This window comes from Entelurus aequoreus, linkage group LG23, assembly GCF_033978785.1.
Source record: "Entelurus aequoreus isolate RoL-2023_Sb linkage group LG23, RoL_Eaeq_v1.1, whole genome shotgun sequence".
Lineage (NCBI taxonomy): Eukaryota > Metazoa > Chordata > Actinopteri > Syngnathiformes > Syngnathidae > Entelurus > Entelurus aequoreus.
Window position 1 is genome coordinate 13,591,103 of NC_084753.1, and position 19,178 is coordinate 13,610,280.

The window sequence follows — 19,178 nt, forward strand, 5'->3', positions numbered from 1 at the left end:
CATCAATTAGCCTTCTGAGCCAATGAGCAAACACATTGTACCATTAGAACACTGGAGTGATAGTTGCTGGAAATGGGCCTCTATACACCTATGTAGATATTGCACCAAAAACCAGACATTTGCAGCTAGAATAGTCATTTACCACATTAGCAATGTATGGAGTGTATTTCTTTAAAGTTAAGACTAGTTTAAAGTTATCTTCATTGAAAAGTACAGTGCTTTTCCTTCAAAAATAAGGCCATTTCAATGTGACCCCAAACTTTTGAACGGTAGTGTATGTATATTTATATACTGTATATATATTGTAGGAGCCAAATAGAGAGCCATACTTGAATCTATGTTTATTTTATTATTTTTGAGTGATTGATGTGTGTATGTCAGTGTGCACCCTTTGCAGGTGGTGAAAAGTTCCCACGCAGGCCTATAAGGGGCAGGAGCGCACTGGGCGCGTGATTGGCAGTCGGGCACCAGCATACCGTCTTTGACCTCACCTGTCTGTAGACCTCAGCTTTATATAGGCTAACATTTATTTTGTTTCCCGAGTATTCTGTTACTTGATTATTGTAAATAAAACAATCTTCAATTGCGCTGCTGGATCAGTTTGAATTACTGGATGGATAGCGGGAAAAGGAAGAATACGTGACAAGGAAGGCTGTGTATGGTGTGAGTCAGACAAGATGCCCGCGCCACAAGTGGAACAAACATTTGAAACAAAGGGGTTATAGGAACAATCACTTTCAGTGTTTTATGCCACTTCAATGTAATATGTTCAATATTTGCCATATTTTGATCATTTTAATCATTTCTGGGATGTATATCTTCCGCGCATGGATTTCTGTTTCCATAACAGCGCATGTCTGACTTCTGGCAACATGCGTGTTCCTACTTTTCCGGAATCAAACACGCGTGTGTGTTCTAATCATGGCAGACTTGGTAACAGACAACGAAGACGACTATTATTGGACAAATGAGGGTTAACAGCCTTATATTTTTAAGCTAAATATACAGAGGATGAACTACTGCTTATAGAAGTGAGCACAAAGAGATGGTGAGACGTTAGAGCAGACGGAAGCCAAGAGTGAGGTTAAATCGACTCGAAGCTGCAAATGTGGAATTAGAAGCCATGCTCATTCGATATAAATGACGTGCTTACCCAAAATCAACAGAAAACGTCCAGGGCCAGCTAGACTAGACGAACAACTGTCCATCGAGTGAGTCACTTTAATATCGATCGAGATACATGCAGCATGCCATGCATTGTGTTGCGCATTACAAACTCAAACGTGTTTCGTGCTGACGTAGAAACTAGCTTGACTCTTGCTGTAGTTAGCTTTTACGGCTAATACCGTAGCACGCTGATGTGTTACTACGATAGAAAAATAATTACCCAGTCTTTGCTCTTACATTAATGTCGCTGGCTTGAGGTTAGCTTATCCTTCTACGGTGAGTAATGTAGCATGTTGAGCTATTCCTTGTCCTCCTGGGATGATATTTGTAAGAAACATATTTGATTTGCTGCCATGGCGGCAAGGATTACCGGTACTGACTTACAAGTGGCTTTGCAGTTGCACTAGGAAGGGACTTTAGCCGCTAGCTTACTAGCGAGGACGCTCCATTGCGTTGAGGACGCTTGTCACTGTCAAATTTGCGGAACACAGAATGTGTCATCAATATGCATTATCACAATATAACAATAGTATTAAAAGCTCTATCGTCATACAAACTTATATCATTTATTATCTAATTGTCTGTATAGACAAAATTGTAAGCATTAGACAATGATAATGTTGAATAGAAATTGTAAGCATTTGACAATAATAATGTTGAAGAGTTGAAAAGTTATTGTAAGCATTTGAGAATGATAGTGTCGAATACTTGAAAAGTTTACTTTAACTGTGGCCAAATTAAGCACTAAGGTAATCATAATATATGATAATAATGCAAGCACTGGTAACCCATTCAAACGCAATAAACATATTTTTCATTACTGTAGTATTTTACGATTTTAATTGCAAGGTCAATAACTTATATAAACTAAATAGGTAAACAAACATAAAAATAAAATGGACTCTTAATCTCTATAAGCGAAAAATGCATTTCAATAAATATTGAACATCTTGAAGTGCAATTTTTCCCCAGTTGGGAAAAACTAGGTAGGGTGGATTGTTATGTTGTCTTTTTTGTTGTCACTTGCAGTTGTATGACATTTTTTAATGCCTATGGACATCATATTTAATGCCATTCAGGGCCTTAATTTTTACATAATCCATTTATATAGATTTAATGCTTTATGCCTGGTTCACACCAACGGCGCTTGCCGCGCTTTAAAGCGGCGAGCAAAGCGCCGTCATTTGGAAGAGGTGCTACGAACGTTTGTAATGCTAGGTTCACACCAACGGCGCTTTGACGGCGCTTTAAAGCGGCATGCAAAGCGGCGTTAAAGCGTGAGGGTCGTCTGGTGGCATGCGGTGGCGACTGGGGTCCGCGCTTTGAACCAAGATCTGTTAAGCTTTCCTACGCTTTGAGTCAAGCTTTGCTGAGCTTTGTCACGCTTTGATACGCTCTCTGCGCTTTATTCCATTCTTGACAGAGCACCGAATTTTTTTAAACTGTTTAAAAAAATTTGCCGATCTTGCCGCATGTCCCGCTTCACTACAAGCTTTCCCACGATCCATTACGACCCTCACGCTTTAATCACGCTTTGTTACGCTTTAACGCCGCTTTGCATGCCGCTTTAAAGCGCCGTTGGTGTGAACCTAGCATTAATGACCCCCAGAAACCCTGATTACCAGGACATTTAATGGATGTTTTGTGATGGTGACAGTGTGTTGCTGGAATGCATGAATTAAACTTCCTTCTAAATCCAAACATAGAATTTGATATCTGTTTACCTTGGAGCTTGCCTGAGGCTCCCTGGACTCTTTTCCAGCTCAAGACTATTCCACATTTCTGCAATAGAACCAGGACAGTTAATTTTCCACAAACTAACATAAAAAAAGCTGACAAATACAATCATTTGCAGCCGTAATATGACATTGTCCTGACTGATCTGTAGAAGCAGAAGACATAAAGGTGACACTCAAAAAATGTGAATACAGTACAAAAGTTTGTTTGTTCCAGCAACTAGATTGAAAAGGTAAAACCAATACTTGAGCTCTGAACATGCAATTCAGTATATTTCAAGCTTTCTTTTGATTCAACTCTGATAATTATGGCTTCCAGTTAATGAAAACCTAAACTTGAAAATCCTACAAATTGTGTGGTTTTCAAAACCTGTAAGCATGATCATCCAAATTATAACAAACAAAGTCTTGACATATCTCACTTTACATGTAATGACTTACATCACAAATTACATTCACATTTGAAGTTGAATTGCTGACATGAATAGATTTTGCACGATATTCTGAATTTTTAAGTTTCAACTGTAGAAAGAAACTCTGTCCCTTACCGCCAGCAGCTGTCGGATCAGCATGTCCGACGCTTTTTCGGATATGTTACCCACAAACACTGTGGTGGTGGGACCACAGTCTTCGTCTTTGAGTCGGAGGATTCTATGGACAGGAGGTTTACTGACCACAGGCAGAGACGACACCATTACAGGGGTAGAAGTCATGAGGCCCATGTGAACTGGGATCATTGGAGCTCCTGCAACAACAATTTATTAAAAAGCTGTTCGTAGATTTAAAGGGGAACTGCACTTTTGGGGAATTTTGTCTATCATTCTCAAATCCCTATGTAAGACAAGAACAGATGTTTTTGTGTGTTTTGTTATAGTATTATCGCGATACTAATGAATCATATTCGGTACTACACCGCCTTTAAAATGAAGGTACAAAAATAAGGAATATGTAAGAAATGTTTAGTAATATGTAACAAAATAGTGCAAAGTGTGTAAATGTAAAAAAAGAAACCTTACAATTTTTTTTTGCTGTTTTAGTGCCAAAAAGTTAAGGCTGTGTAACATTTAATTTGGTCTGTTATTCCTATAAGTGTGGAAATTATTTGTTTTTGCAGTTGTTACTGTTTAAATATTATTAGACCAAATTACTATTATTTTAAAGTAGCATGTTATATATTGTAATTTATTTTATTTATACAGTCCTACACTTTAGTTCCTACCTGTTTTCGTATATCTGAATATGGAACGGATGAGGGTTAAATAGAACAGAGCGCGGGCTAAGGACTACAGTCCATTTTTTTTATTTATGTTAAAACCTGCCGTACTGTCGAGGTGCCTTTTCCTTGTTTTATTCACAATTTATTGGCTCTCTGTAGCACTAATTTTTACTTTCACTTCTAGCTCCAAGCAAAGAATCAACCGCAAGACAACAGCCCTTTGAGACACTTGTGATTTAGGGCTATATAAATAAACATTGATTGATTGATTGATTGATTGAAGATGTCGCACCTAAACATTGTTTAGAACAGTGGTTCTTAACCTGGGTTCGATCGAACCCTAGGGTTTTGGTGAGTCGGCCTCAGGGGTTCGGCGGAGGTCAAAACACACCCGACTCATCGTGTAAATACAACCTTCTCCCTATCGGCGTATTACGGATACGGCAACAGCTGACTGGTTTGCAGGTGTGTAATTTGTTGTGTGTTTATGCACTCTGTTGGTTTTGTTGTTTGAACAAGGTGATGTTCATGCACGGTTCATTTTATGCACCAGTAAAAAAAACATGGTAACACTTTAGTATGGGGAACATATTCACCATTAATTAGTTGCTTATTAACATGCAAATTAGTAACATATTGGCTCTTAACTAGTCATTATTAAGTACTTATTAATGCCTTATTCGGCATGACCCTAACCCTCTAACCCTAACCAAATAACTTTAAATTAAGTCTTTATTACTTAGAATATGTTCCCCTAGTGTCCAAATAACTATAAATTAATTCTTTGTTACTTAGAATATGTTCCCCATACTAAAGTGTTACCAAAAACATATAACTTTGTCTTGAATTTGAAAAAAAAAAAACATTTTATTTTTCACTAAAGAGGGGTTCGGTGAATGCGCATATGAAACTGGTGGGGTTCGGTACCTCTAACAAGGTTAAGAACCACTGGTTTAGAAGTTACCTGGTTGGCTGTTAGGGCGTCGCTTCCACTGATTAGTGATCACTTCCTGCGTTGCTCAGTTAGCGAGTGCCTTTGTTCGTGCAACCAACCTTGATACACAACTTCCTGTTTCTTTCGTCAAAAGTAAAAAAATATATAGCAAAAGTTTTATTGCACGCGTTTTTTATTGATAGATAAATCTATCACGATATATATTGATATCGTTTAGGGCTGCAACTAACGATTCATTTGATAATCGATTAACCTGTCGATTATTACTTCGATTAATAATCGGATAAAAGAGACAAACTACATTTCTATCCTTTCCAGTATTTTATTGGAAAAAAACAACATACTGGCGCCATGTTCTTTCAAATTGCCAAATAAAACAAGGAAAATGTTACAAAAATGCACACTTTTGACACCCCTGCTATAGATAATAAAAAATTAAATCTGATAAATCTATCTATAAAAAGCAGAGCCTGATGACGCATGCGCGTTTATCACAACTCTCTCGCTCTCTGTCTCTCCCCCTCCCTCACGAATGCTGCTGCGCGCACAACTTGTTTTGTTTTTAACCTTCTTAACCCTGAACGTATATTGAAAATACAAGCAACCCTAACTCAAAATGCCGGACATTTAAGGCGTTTGGGGGGCACCGCCCGGACGGGCCCGCAAGGGAGGACGTGTCCGGTGAAAAGAAGACGTATGGTCAGGACCTAGCCCGGTCACTGCTAGCAGCGAACGGTTTCACCGGACATGTCCTCTTTTGATAGCTAACGGGCTACGGTAGACTGACCATGCGTCCTCTTTTCGCCGGACGTGTCCTCTTTTGCTGGGCTGTCGGGGCGGAGTTTCTTGGATGCCTCAATTGTCCGGCATTTTGAGTATTGTTAACACAACGTGCAGTACGCTACTTAATATGTCCGTGTGGAAACTAGTTCGGTACACCTCCGCACCAAACCCAAACCCCCGTACCGAAACGGTTCGATACAAATACAAAGCGCTTTGAGTACCTTGAAGGTAGAAAAGCGCTATACAAGTATAACCCATTTATCATTTATTTAAATACACGTACCGTTACACCCGTATTATTTTGATTATTGTTTCTCAGCTGTTTGTAGATGTTGCAGTTTATAAATAAAGGTTAAAAAAATAAATAAATAAAGTTGCCTCAGTGCATGCACATAGCATAGATCCAACGAATCGATGACTACATTAATCGCCAACAATTTTTATAATCGATTTTAATCAATTAGTTGTTGCAGCCCTAAGTGAAGTGAAGTGAATTACATTTATATAGCGCTTTTTCTCAAGTGACTCAAAGCGCTTTACATTGTGAAACCCAATATCTAAGTTACATTTAAACCAATGTGGGTGGCACTGGGAACAGGTGGGTAAAGTGTCTTGCCCAAGGACACAACGGCAGTGACTAGGATGGCGGAAGCGGGGATCGAACCTGCAACCCTCAAGTTGCTGGCACGGCCACTCTACCAACCGAGCTATACCGTCCCATTTAGTTGTTGCAGCCCTAATATCGTTTTATCAGCCCAGCCCCTAGTTCAGTGGTTCTTAACCTTGTTGGAGGTACCGAACCCCACCAGTTTCATATGCGCATTCACCGAACCTTTTAGTGAAAAATAATGTTTTCTTCCAAATTCAAGACAATGTTATATGTTTTTGGTAACACTTTAGTATGGGGAACATATTCTAAGTAACAAAGACTTAATTTAGAGTTATTTGGTTAGGGTTAGGGCCAGGCTTAGGGTTATAATAAGGCCATTCCAAATAAGGCATTAATAAGTACTTAATGACTAGTTAAGAGCCAATATGTTACTAATTTGCATGTTAATAAGCAACTAATTAATGGTGAATATGTTCCCCCTACTAAAGTGTTACCATGTTTTTATACTGGTGCACAAAATGAACCGTGCATAAACATCACCTTGTTCAAACAACAAAACCAACACAGTGCATAAACTCACAACAAATTACACACCTGCAAATCAGTGTGACTTCTGCTGTTGCCGTATCCGTAATACGCCGATAGGGAGAAGTTTTTATTTACACGATGAGTCGGGTGTGTCTTGACCTCCGCCGAACCCCTGAGCCCGACTCACCGAACCCCTAGGGTTCGATCGAACCCAGGTTAAGAACCACTGCCCTAGTTTCTTGAATCACATAATGATTGTGAATGATAGACAAAGTTCCAAAAAAGTGAAGTTCCCCTTTAAAAATGAGAGGAAATGAATGAGAGAGGTTCTTACCTGGAGGGAAGCCATGATACTGAGGTGGTAACCCAGGAGGGGGCAACAGTGGCCGGTTTAAGTGAGGGGGGAATGACATCCTGGGTGTGAGTCGAACCAGCCTAATGTGGAAATAAGTTGGGTCATTGACTTTTAATGCATGTTACAACTTCTAAACACAGACGATAACCTTTATGTCAACAATTACAGTGAATACTTATCTATGTAATGTGTAACGTCAGTAAGGTTAGCTAACGTGACGTGCTAATAGTTGTGAATTGTACTAAGGAAATAGACCAGTAGCGGGAGTGTTAAAAGTATATTCATTCAGTGTCATTTCACTTTTTTTTAAAATATAGCAAAAGAGCCTGCGTGTTGCTTTTTAATAGGTTGTTCCTTACTAACTTATTCGTGACAACTAAAAGGCCAAGCTAGCAGCTAACGCTACCATTCATAACCACGCCGTATAGCCGGTAATGCTAAATGCTAAGCTAATACATGCTACAGCTACGAAGTGGCAAACAGTTGAGTCTAATAAACGTAGGTAAAAGTTAAGACCGTGTGAGTATACATACCCCGAAACAAATGTTGTTAGAGCGTATATACAACGTCCAACTGGATAGTTTTCGGTGCGGACTCCTTTCTAATGCACCGGTAGTTGGATGAGCAACAATGGCTACTAGCTAGTCGTCACGGGCCCGCACAGCGCCTCCTTGGAGCGGGAGTGGGGGTGCGCTTGGTGTTAGATTCACGGTGTGCCCGGCGAGCGGAGATGGGCAGACAGCGGACTAAACCAACACACGCTTAAAGGCCATAAAAGTACAGTATATTCATCGGTACTCAGTGGTGTGGAGTCGGTTTACATTATTTAAGAAAAAAACACGTTTTCTAATCTTTCCTGTGATAAAATGGCAACCAAGGTATAAAAGTACAGTATATTCATTGGTACTCAGTGGTGTGGAGTCGGTGTACATTATTTAAGAGAAAACCACGTTTTCTAATCTTTCCTGTGATAAAATGGCAACCAAGGTAATCAGAAAGGCCAACCAACGAATGAGATTTCTCTACAGAATCTCTTTGGTCAACAAAAGCACCTTGAAGATTCTAGCTGGAACTCTCGTTCAACCCTTTTTCGATTACGCTTGCACCTCCTGGTACCCTAGCACCTCCAAAACCCTCAAATCTAGACTCCAAACATCCCAGAACAAGCTAGTCAGGTTACATTTAGACCTCCACCCCTCAGCTGACGAGGTGCTTAAAAAATTGAGCGCGCTCCACCCAAACAAGGCCACCAGCCTTGACAATATCCCCTCCAAATTCCTCAGGGACTCTACCTCCACCATTGCCCCTATCATCACGCACATAATAAACCTCTCAATTTCTCAAGGCGAAGTACCAAAAGATTTTAAGATAGCAAGAGTAACTCCCCTCTTTAAAAAAGGAAGCAAATTTGAACCTGGCAACTACCGACCTGTTCTCAGCTCCATTTAGAAAGTAATGGAAAACATAGTTTATGAACAGGTCGATAGTTACCTTTCCACTAATAAACTCATTTACAAATTCCTATCCGGCTTCAGAACTAACCACTCCACTGACACATGCCTTCTCTATCTGACCGACCACATCAAACATGAGGTGGACGCAGGCAAATACTGCGGCATGGTCATGCTGGACCTTCAGAAGGCCTTTGACACCGTTAACCATGTTATACTGTTGGATAAGCTCAGAGCAATCGGATTTGATAAAACCTCATCGAGCTGGATGCAATCTTACTTGGAGCGGAGGAAACAGGTGGTAGAGGTGAATGGCACCGTGTCCCCCCCCTCTCTCAGTAAGCTGTGGAGTCCCGCAAGGCAGTATATTAGGGCCTTTACTGTTCCTAATATACATAAACGACATGTCATCAGCATGCGACTGTGAATTGTTTTTGTTCGCGGATGACTCGGCCCTGCTGGTATCCGACAAGGACAAGTCACAGGTGGAGAAAACCCTCAGTGCTGAACTCTGTAGAATTTGCACCTGGCTCGCTGACAACAAGCTATCCATACACTTGGGTAAAACGGAATCCATCCTATTTGGGTCCCACATCAACCTTAAGAAAGTCAATGACTTCACTATAAAAGTGGGTGACATTGTTATCACTAGGAAAGATGAGGTCACCTACCTAGGTTCCATTCTAGAGGCTAATCTTTCCTGTGATAAAATGGCAATCAAGGTAATCAAAAAGGTCAACCAACGAACATGATTTCTCTACAGAATCTCCTCTCTGGTCAACAAAAGCACCATGAAGATTCTAGCGGGAACTCTCGTTCAACCCTTTTTCGATTACGCATGCACCTCCTGGTACCGTAGCACCTCCAAAACCCTCAAATCTAGACTCCAAACATCCCAGAACAAGCTAGTCAGGTTACTTTTAGATCTCCACCCCAGATCACACCTCACTCCTACCCACTTCTCCAAAGTGGGCTGGCTCAGGGTGGAGGACAGAGTAAAACAACTTGCACTGAGCCTAGTCTAAAAAATCCGCTACACCTCCCTGGTACCGAAGTACATGTCAAACTACTTCCATAACGTAAATGACCGCCATAACCACAACACCAGGGGGAGCTCAACTAACCATGTTAAAAATCCAGATTCCGATCTAACAAAGGTCTTAACTCATTCTCCTTCCATGCCACATCAATATGGAATGCACTCCCAACAGGTGTAAAAGAAAGGGCATATCTATCCTCCTTCAAAACCCACTAAAAGAACACCTCCAGGCAACTTCAACCCTTGACTAACACCCTTCCCCTCCACATCCCACCTCCCCGGATTGTAAATAACCAAATGTAAATAATCAAATGTACCTACTTGTTATTATGCTTTCTGAACTCACTATGTCCACTACTTGCTGTACATATCCTACCAAGTCAGTCCTACACTGTTTCAATGTCCATGTATCTGATGATGCAATTGTTGATGACTGAAGTGCTGATATCAACCAAACCCTCCTCAACCCACCCCCCAGATTGTAAATAATGTAAATAATTCAATGTATATACTCTGATGATGAACTTGTGTGATGACTGTATTATGATGATAGTATATATTTGTACCATGAATTGATTTACGTGGACCCTGACTTAAACAAGTTGAAAAACTTATTCGGGTGTTACCATTACGGAAAGTTTTTGATTGATTGATTGAGACTTTTATTAGTAGGTTGCACAGTGAAGTACATATTCCGTACAGACTCATCCGCTCATCTCGGCGTCCTGAACTGAGTCTATACTGTGCAATCTACTTATAAAAGTTTCAATCAATCAATCAATCAATCAAACCAATGGATAAAATCGTCAACCATAGTAGGTTGCAATTTCATCAGTTGCTTTCGCAAAAAGCTGCGTTCTCGTTGCCTTGGAAGTCGGCACACTCGAATTGTAAGCGTTGTCAAACCTGCCAAAATGGGTGCCCAAACAAAGGCCTTTGTTGGATGCTTTAACAGTTAACTTAACATTATTGTCTTTAAGAACATAAACGAAAAATAACATGATTTTTTTTAAAAATGTCACATGTACGTACATCTGTAATAATTAAAAAAAATAAACACACATTTTGATTCCACTAGGAAATTCAGATTTTTGTGTATAACCTTTGAACGGAACATTAGAGTTGTTTAATGTTAAGTATTGTCTCTCATTGACCAATCAAAATATGTAAATATATATTAATATATTTACTAAATACACACACACACACGTATATAAATATAAAATCATAACTACACAATATATAAATATATAAATATATATATATATATATATATATATATATATATATATATATATATATATATATATATATATATATATATATATATATATATATATATATATATATATCACTGTCACATATATGTGTGTAATATTGCAACTTATAGCGCATGGTGACACGTCAGCACCTTTGTTCTTAATGTTAAGTTGACCCAACAAAGATAACATCAATCGTTTCGTTTGTAATATTTTTTACGAAAAAAAGGTTGCCATGGTGTTTGTAGACAGCTGTGCAGTCAGGGCTGCAGTTGACAAGCATGTGACGTCACACAAGGCGGGTTTTCTTTTCTTTTTTTTTTTATCCCAGAAAGTGCTAGAACAAACGAAGCACACCCGTTTCAATTTTGCATATCCTTCCACTAGAAAAAAAGTTCCCGGTGTGTTTTGTCAGTTTACTGCACTATAAACGACGTCATTGAAATTTTTAAAAGTGGTTTTATTGTGATGATCAAAATAGTTTTAATTCGACAAAGGGGTGTTGAAAATATGAAGTAATAGCGCGTCACCTTTATATCGGTTCTGAAGTGGCATTCACCCGGATGCCACAAGATGGCAGCAACGCACTCTGGCACTTATAATTAAATTTACTTGTATAACATAAAATCATAATCTTGCAATGTACACATACTCTGTATGTATTTACATATGCTATCCTTGTTTTAGCAAAGTGATTTTAGGGACATTTTGTCGTTTATAAGACGTCCATGCTAATAAACTCGACAGTAGCTACACGGTGCACCGCGGAGGGATATGACTTGCACATCGAAACGCGTGTGTATAAAGATTCCGGTCTAATAAAAGGAAGTCCCTTTCCTTTTTCCTGCGTCAGAGAGCAGAGGGGACACTTATTTGGTTGCATTTTATTCAAGAAAAAGTCAACACAACAATCAAGGTAGGTAAAAAAAAATCATACTGTTGGTATTTATCTAAATATTGAAACATTTTGACCACTGATGTGTGATATCCCTGAGTCACGACAATACGGCCAGCCTAATTTGTCTGCTTGTGCTCGGTCACAAAGTGTCGTATTTTAATACTATGTCGTGTTATGTTCATTAATAAAATGCTACAACGTCGATCCTTGTCGGGCGCATCACTGCAGAGAGAGAGGGCCTTTTAGGTGGAGCCGTAGTTGCATAAAAAGCAGGTGTCATCAAAGGCTTTGGTCGTTGTTATTTGACTAACCCTATCGATTTCACCATTCGCATATACAACGGACATTTCTAGGACTTGCATCAATTTTCATAAATTCTGACAGAACACCCGACTTCACAACATGTCAGGATTACGTATAGCTGTGTACCTCCTCCCACTTACATTAAATAAACGTTTGACTATCCGGGTGAAAATGTGTTTTAATCATGACTTGAATGACCGGTGTGGTGCTATTGTCGCAATATTTGGTGTTTAGATAGTGAGGCCTTTTAAGCGGCTTTGCGAGAGTTTGCTTTACCGTGTCGCTAATGAGAATTCGGTGTATGATAGTACTAATAGCAATAGCTGTATTTTGTCCAAGTGTTTGCGATGTTTATAATATGCCCTTGCGGTTTGTAAACCACGTGTTTGCTGCGGCCATTGTCTGCATGCGGACGCCATATTGGTTAACGGTTACTTCCGCCATCTGGAGGAGCGCGATGACGACGCTCCAAATATCACAAAACGTAGATTTTCTACCCGTCTAGACGCTCCAATCTTGTTTTCCAATTCGATGTGTTCCACGTCAGTAGGTAGTTCGAATCCGTTTCGAATCTAGTTGTGACCGCAGTCTAAACGGCAAGGCGACCTGTTTTCGTCTCTTTACGTCATCTTTGGTCGAGCTACGGCATTCGTGTTCGCAGGAAAAGACGCGGTTGTCTTATTTTGGTTTATCAATATTCAATAGTGCACAAATAATAAGATATATTATATGTAATTTACGAAGATATACTTTGATTCCTCAGAAATTGCGATTGTTGAAGTACCGCAAATTACGTTTATGCTGTGGCGTATTTGCATAAGCTTTAAGTTTTTGATAGGTTATTTGACGTCCGTGTGGACTGCTACTTAAAAGCCATATAAAGATTAGAACCCTCTCAAATATTACTCAATTTATGTATTACACATTCATACATATTTGTTTTCATGTAAAAAAAAACAAAAAACCCTCACTTGTAAGGTGTGGCAGCTTTTATTTTGCGTAGTAGCAGCGCCTTCCTTGTTCTTTTACAGAATCCGCTCAACTGCATGCAAGTGATGTAGAGTGCGCGTTTGTATTTGAGTCTGACAACAATCACTTTTTGCTTGTAATCTAAACGGTCAACTGGGGAAAAAAAACAGATTTGCCACTTTGGCCTGCATTGTAAAGCAGTCTTGGTTAACTTCTGCCACCTGTAGGAGTGTAATGGCGACCTCAAATGTCGCAAAACACAACAATTTTTTATGACTGAGTGGCCGCTCAAAGTTTGTACTTTTATTTTATTAACGTGTCTTGATCATTGTACAGATGCCTGAAGAAATGCACCAAGAGGAGGAGGCTGAGACCTTTGCCTTCCAGGCAGAGATCGCTCAGCTGATGTCCCTGATCATCAACACTTTCTACTCCAACAAAGAGATCTTCCTCAGGGAATTGATCTCCAATGCCTCTGATGTAAGCCTGCAAAACTTTTACTGTGAAGTGAGCAAAAAACAATCCCCTCGCTTTTTTTTAGGCATTGGACAAAATTCGCTACGAAAGCCTGACCGATCCCACCAAGCTCGACAGCGGCAAGGATCTGAAAATTGAAATAATTCCCAACATAGCCGACCGCACACTCACTCTCATCGACACTGGAATTGGCATGACCAAAGCCGACCTGATCAACAACCTGGGAACCATCGCCAAGTCTGGCACCAAGGCCTTCATGGAGGCCTTGCAGGTAAGAGTTGATTGGTTAGATTATACTTAGGTATTGTAGAACTGCAATGATTAACTCTCTTTGATTAATCGTTTTGAGTGTAATTTTAAGAATTTATCAAATCCGGAAAGCATGGAGTGTCTGGAACTTTAAATACACGGATATGGTTTCTGCACGGCCGCTGCAATTGAGCACACAAGTGCTGTTTTCTGTAGCGACAAACAGCTGAGTTAATTTTTTTTTATTAATGCACACCTGTTTAAATGTGTGACTTGAATATTTGAGGAAAAGGGGAAGGAAAGTTATGAAACATTTTTCTTAAAATGCGCATTGAGACTACAGTGTTTTATTCAATGTATTATAGGGACATAATCAGTGTTAATGGTGACTGCAGTAAAACTTGATAGTGTTAACATTTTAAATATCGAAAAATAGTGATAACTGCGCTTCGGTAAACTCACAGACTGACTGGTGCTAGCTTAAATGCTAAAATGAAAATAAGACTCTTAACTTCTTTAAAAAAACAACATAACCCAATATAAACATTTTTGTATGAGCAACTAAGCTATTCAGTTGTTTCACATTGAACCTACCTCTTAAAACGGAGTGATCAAGGATTAGCAGACGGATGTTGTCACGGAGCGTTCAAGGGCCGCTGGACTGAGTAGGACAACAATTATCAGTGAAGCATAAGAAACAGAAAATATGCCATATAGTGAGTTTTGTAACAAGTGTTTCTAATTTACTAACGACTTAGTCATAAGATTTCAGTGTGTGCATGCAAGTACTTTTTGAGCAGATTTAGCAATGCTATAATGACCGCGATAGGAAATGTTCATATAGTTAAAAGTCCTCTTAAATATCTTTGTAGTATAATTTGAGGCCCTCTTAAATAGCATGTGTAAATTCAACCCCTTTATTTTCATTAATTTTGTAAGGGGTTGATGGTTTAAGAAGCAACGTTATCTTTGGTCTAGAGATTTTTACATTTAAACAAATTGGTGTTAGCCAGAGATGCAGAAGGTATTATGCTAATTTTGAATATAATGGTGTCCCATGAAGCAGTCATCCACTTTGTAATATTTTTACAGGCCTGAATACAACGATTGGTGTTTACGGCTGGTACGCGCGGAGAGCGAATGCTCACATACAAAAACTGTCTAAAAGGAGCAATGAACAACATGTTGTTATATAATATATATTGTATAATCGCTAACGCAGACTGTTAAGCTATTAGCGAACACTCAAAGCTAATTAATGCATGTTCATGTGGTACGTACGTGTATGTCATTATGTCCTAGAATCTGCAAGAAAGCGGGATATAATTTGTAAAAATACATCGTAAATGTATTACCTAATGTTAAATCTGTTACTGTTGTAACTCAAGTTTTTGAGTGGTCTTAATTCATTGATGTCATCTTCAGTATCCTGCGTTTAACTGCATGCAGTCATTCGGATCAATACTAGTATCAGTTTATTTGTATAGCCCTTAATCACAAGTGTCTCAAAAGGGCTTTTCAAACTACAATGTCATCTAAGGGGGATTTTCTTCTAGGTTCAGACAGGTCATGATATAAAAAAAAAAAAGGCCCGCATGCTTGTCAATGGACAAACATCAGTGTCCTTTCCTACTTCCTCATGATCATTTTTACTATGTCTGTCACAGGCTGGAGCTGACATCTCCATGATCGGCCAGTTTGGTGTGGGTTTCTACTCCGCTTACCTCGTCGCTGAGAAAGTGGTGGTCATCACCAAACACAACGACGACGAGCAGTACGCCTGGGAGTCCTCTGCCGGCGGCTCCTTCACAGTCAAGGTTGACAGCGGTACGTGTTGCTGGCCTGCGGGTTTTAAGTTTGGAAGTCTGTCGGAACGTGGTGTTAGTCGTTGCATAACTCCGCAGGAGAGCCAATGGGCCGTGGAACCAAGATCGTCCTGCATTTGAAGGAGGACCAGACTGAGTACGTTGAGGAGAAGCGGGTGAAGGAAATCGTCAAGAAGCACTCTCAGTTCATCGGCTACCCCATCACCCTCTTTGTAAGCATCGATCTCTGCTGCTCTTCTTGTCCCCGTCAAGCGAAGCTGTACTTAGTCTGCTCCATGCTTCAGGTGGAGAAGGAGCGCGACAAGGAGATCAGCGACGACGAGGCAGAGGAGGACAAGCCTGAGAAGGAGGAAAAGGAGGAAACCGAGGAAGACGACAAGCCCAAGATCGAAGACGTCGGCTCAGAGGACGAAGAAGACTCCAAAGACAAGGACAAGAAGAAGAAAAAGAAGATCAAGGAGAAGTACATCGACCAGGAGGAGCTGAACAAGACCAAGCCCATCTGGACCAGGAACCCCGACGACATCACAAATGAGGAGTACGGCGAGTTCTACAAGAGTCTCACCAACGACTGGGAGGACCACCTTGCTGTGAAGGTAACAATATTTTGGACCTAAACAGCTTGATGCAATTTCTTGAACCTGTCTTTCCTTCCTGCAGCACTTCTCCGTGGAAGGCCAGCTGGAGTTCCGCGCCTTGCTCTTCATTCCTCGCCGAGCACCCTTTGATCTCTTTGAAAACAAGAAGAAGAAGAACAACATCAAGCTGTACGTCAGGAGAGTCTTCATCATGGACAACTGCGAAGAGCTCATCCCAGAGTACCTGAGTGCGTTTGGGACCGAAGTGCGACTGAACCACTACCCAGCGTATCAGGTCCTAATGAGATGTTTTACTTTCAGACTTTGTTCGCGGGGTGGTGGACTCTGAGGATCTGCCCCTCAACATCTCCAGAGAGATGCTCCAACAAAGCAAGATCCTGAAAGTCATCCGCAAGAACATAGTCAAGAAGTGTCTGGAGCTTTTCGCAGAGCTGGCGGAGGACAAGGAGAATTACAAGAAGTTCTATGAAGGCTTCTCCAAGAACATCAAGGTATCATAAAATCTAGTTAGAATGCATTTGAGGCAACATTTTAATCAACTGTTGTCCCATGCAGCTTGGCATCCATGAGGATTCTCAAAACCGCAAGAAGCTGTCAGAGTTGCTCCGTTACCACAGCTCCCAGTCTGGAGACGAGACCACCTCCCTCACAGAGTACCTCACCCGTATGAAGGACAACCAGAAGTCCATCTATTACATCACTGGTCAGTCCTCATCTTGGATTTGTTGATCTAAAAAGAAATGCTCCTTACCTTGAAACCTGTTACTCCTCCCAGGTGAGAGCAAGGATCAGGTGGCCAACTCGGCCTTCGTGGAGCGTGTCCGCAAGCGCGGCTTTGAGGTCCTGTACATGACGGAGCCCATCGACGAGTACTGTGTGCAGCAGCTGAAGGAGTTTGACGGCAAGAGCCTTGTCTCGGTCACCAAGGAGGGCCTGGAGCTCCCTGAAGACGAGGAGGAGAAGAAAAAGATGGAGGAGGACAAGGCCAAGTTTGAGAACCTGTGCAAGCTCATGAAGGAGATCCTGGACAAGAAAGTGGAGAAGGTTGGTTCTTGACTTTCTGACTTTTAAAGAAGTTTCTCAAACTCTATCTGACTGTCTTGTTGCGAACAGGTGCCTAGTTGAACATATATCTTGGTGAGTCAAGTGTTTTTGTTTGCAAATGGAATGTCAGAGTCCAGAATGCGACCTAACATTGCCTGGTTTTTATGGTGAACATCTTGGCTTTGACAGGAACAAGAAGCATTAATCGTTTAACTTTGCATGATTGTGTTGAACTTACTGATTAGTGCGTCTTCTGCTGTGTGAAACATCGCTTGTCCTAAAAAGTTGTGGTTTTTAGGTGACCGTTTCCAACCGCCTGGTGTCGTCGCCGTGCTGCATCGTAACCAGCACCTACGGCTGGACTGCAAACATGGAGAGGATCATGAAGGCCCAGGCCCTCAGGGACAACTCCACCATGGGCTACATGATGGCCAAGAAGCACCTGGAGATCAACCCGGACCACCCCATCATGGAGACTCTGCGCAAGAAGGCCGATGCAGACAAGAACGACAAGGCCGTGAAGGACCTGGTCATCCTGCTGTTTGAGACCGCCCTGCTGTCCTCCGGCTTCTCCCTGGACGACCCACAGACTCACTCCAACCGCATCTACAGAATGATCAAACTCGGGCTTGGTAAGACCATGAAACTTTTTACCCTCCAAAGGCGCATTGATCCGACTGATGTTGTTCCTAAGGTATCGACGATGATGAGGCGCCCATCGAGGAGACCACAACGACAGCGGTCCCAGATGAGATTCCACCACTAGAAGGCGACGGCGAGGATGATGCTTCACGCATGGAAGAAGTTGATTAAACAAACCCCCAGAATTCCATCACTTGGCCTCATGTTTTCAACCGTTCCTCCTTTAAACTGCAGTAACTTTAAAATAGTCATCCATGTTGTTTGGTGGACCACTGTTGCTCTTGTTGGAGCATTTATCTGCAAGACCCCCCCCCCCCCCCCTTTTTTTTTCTAAAAAAAAAAAAGAAAAACAGTTTTGGTTTTTGCTGTAAAAGTTACCGGTGGCAGCACATTTATCAAGTTACCCCATTGCACTGAGTTTTAAATGTCGGACGTGAACATCAGAGAGATGCTACATTCCATTACCAGGTCCGGTGAAGGTTAGAGTGGGTTCTGCTCATCTGCACGCTGCATGGAGAGTGAGACAGAGTGGACTGACTGTAAGATTCCTTTGCCTGACTCCAGGCTTTCTGTATTGTTTTGCAAAAATAAAAGATGCAATACCTGAGACTTCGTGCCTATGTTCCTCTGCAACATAGTGTCAGTCACAGTGCACATGCAGTTCGTAATTTTACCACTAGGTTGGGCACTTTCACTTTAAAAAAAACCGAAGTTTTACAAAATAATTATTTTCTATACATGTGACCAGACGGTTTTACAAATGCATGTAAGATTATATATTTTCTCGGGAAATTGTGTATTTTTACAGCACTTGAGTGGGTGAAGATGACAATTTAAGCGTGGGAGCATGTCTATCGTGAACACTCATTCTAGTCATTGATTGTACGCCTAAGGAAACTGCGTGTCATCAAGAAACTACACAATGCCCTCTAAATGTCTTCGCAACTATTTACAGAGCATAATACCAATGTTTTTACTCATTTAAATGTCAAGGGCTATTGCAACTTCCAGTGAGACACATTCAGTCACATTGTTGACTGGCCATTAAATGTTTCAATGAGCGTCAAGTCAA

General features: G+C 40.8%; 2 protein-coding genes across 2 annotated transcripts in view; one reads left to right on the forward strand and one right to left on the reverse strand.

Moving 5' to 3' along the window:
* rbm25b (RNA binding motif protein 25b) overlaps nt 1–8,041 on the reverse strand; it is a 38,975-nt gene extending 30,934 nt beyond the window's left edge. The window contains exons 1-4 of the mRNA XM_062034658.1: nt 7,884–8,041; nt 7,330–7,430; nt 3,452–3,648; nt 2,892–2,949 (exon numbers count right to left, since the gene is read on the reverse strand). Of these exons, the coding sequence (XP_061890642.1) occupies nt 2,892–2,949; nt 3,452–3,648; nt 7,330–7,408 (334 nt within the window). The 5' untranslated portion in view covers nt 7,409–7,430; nt 7,884–8,041. The remainder of the gene's footprint in view (nt 1–2,891; nt 2,950–3,451; nt 3,649–7,329; nt 7,431–7,883) is intronic.
* A 3,828-nt stretch (nt 8,042–11,869) lies between these two features.
* hsp90ab1 (heat shock protein 90, alpha (cytosolic), class B member 1) lies at nt 11,870–18,713 on the forward strand. Its single transcript, XM_062034659.1, has 12 exons — nt 11,870–12,015; nt 13,606–13,749; nt 13,811–14,017; nt 15,663–15,822; nt 15,900–16,033; nt 16,106–16,417; nt 16,482–16,647; nt 16,721–16,911; nt 16,976–17,123; nt 17,196–17,464; nt 17,763–18,096; nt 18,159–18,713. The coding sequence occupies exons 2-12, from the start codon at nt 13,606–13,608 to the stop codon at nt 18,275–18,277; spliced, it is 2,184 nt and encodes a 727-aa protein (XP_061890643.1). The 5' UTR covers nt 11,870–12,015; the 3' UTR covers nt 18,278–18,713.
* Nucleotides 18,714–19,178: the final 465 nt, after the last annotated feature.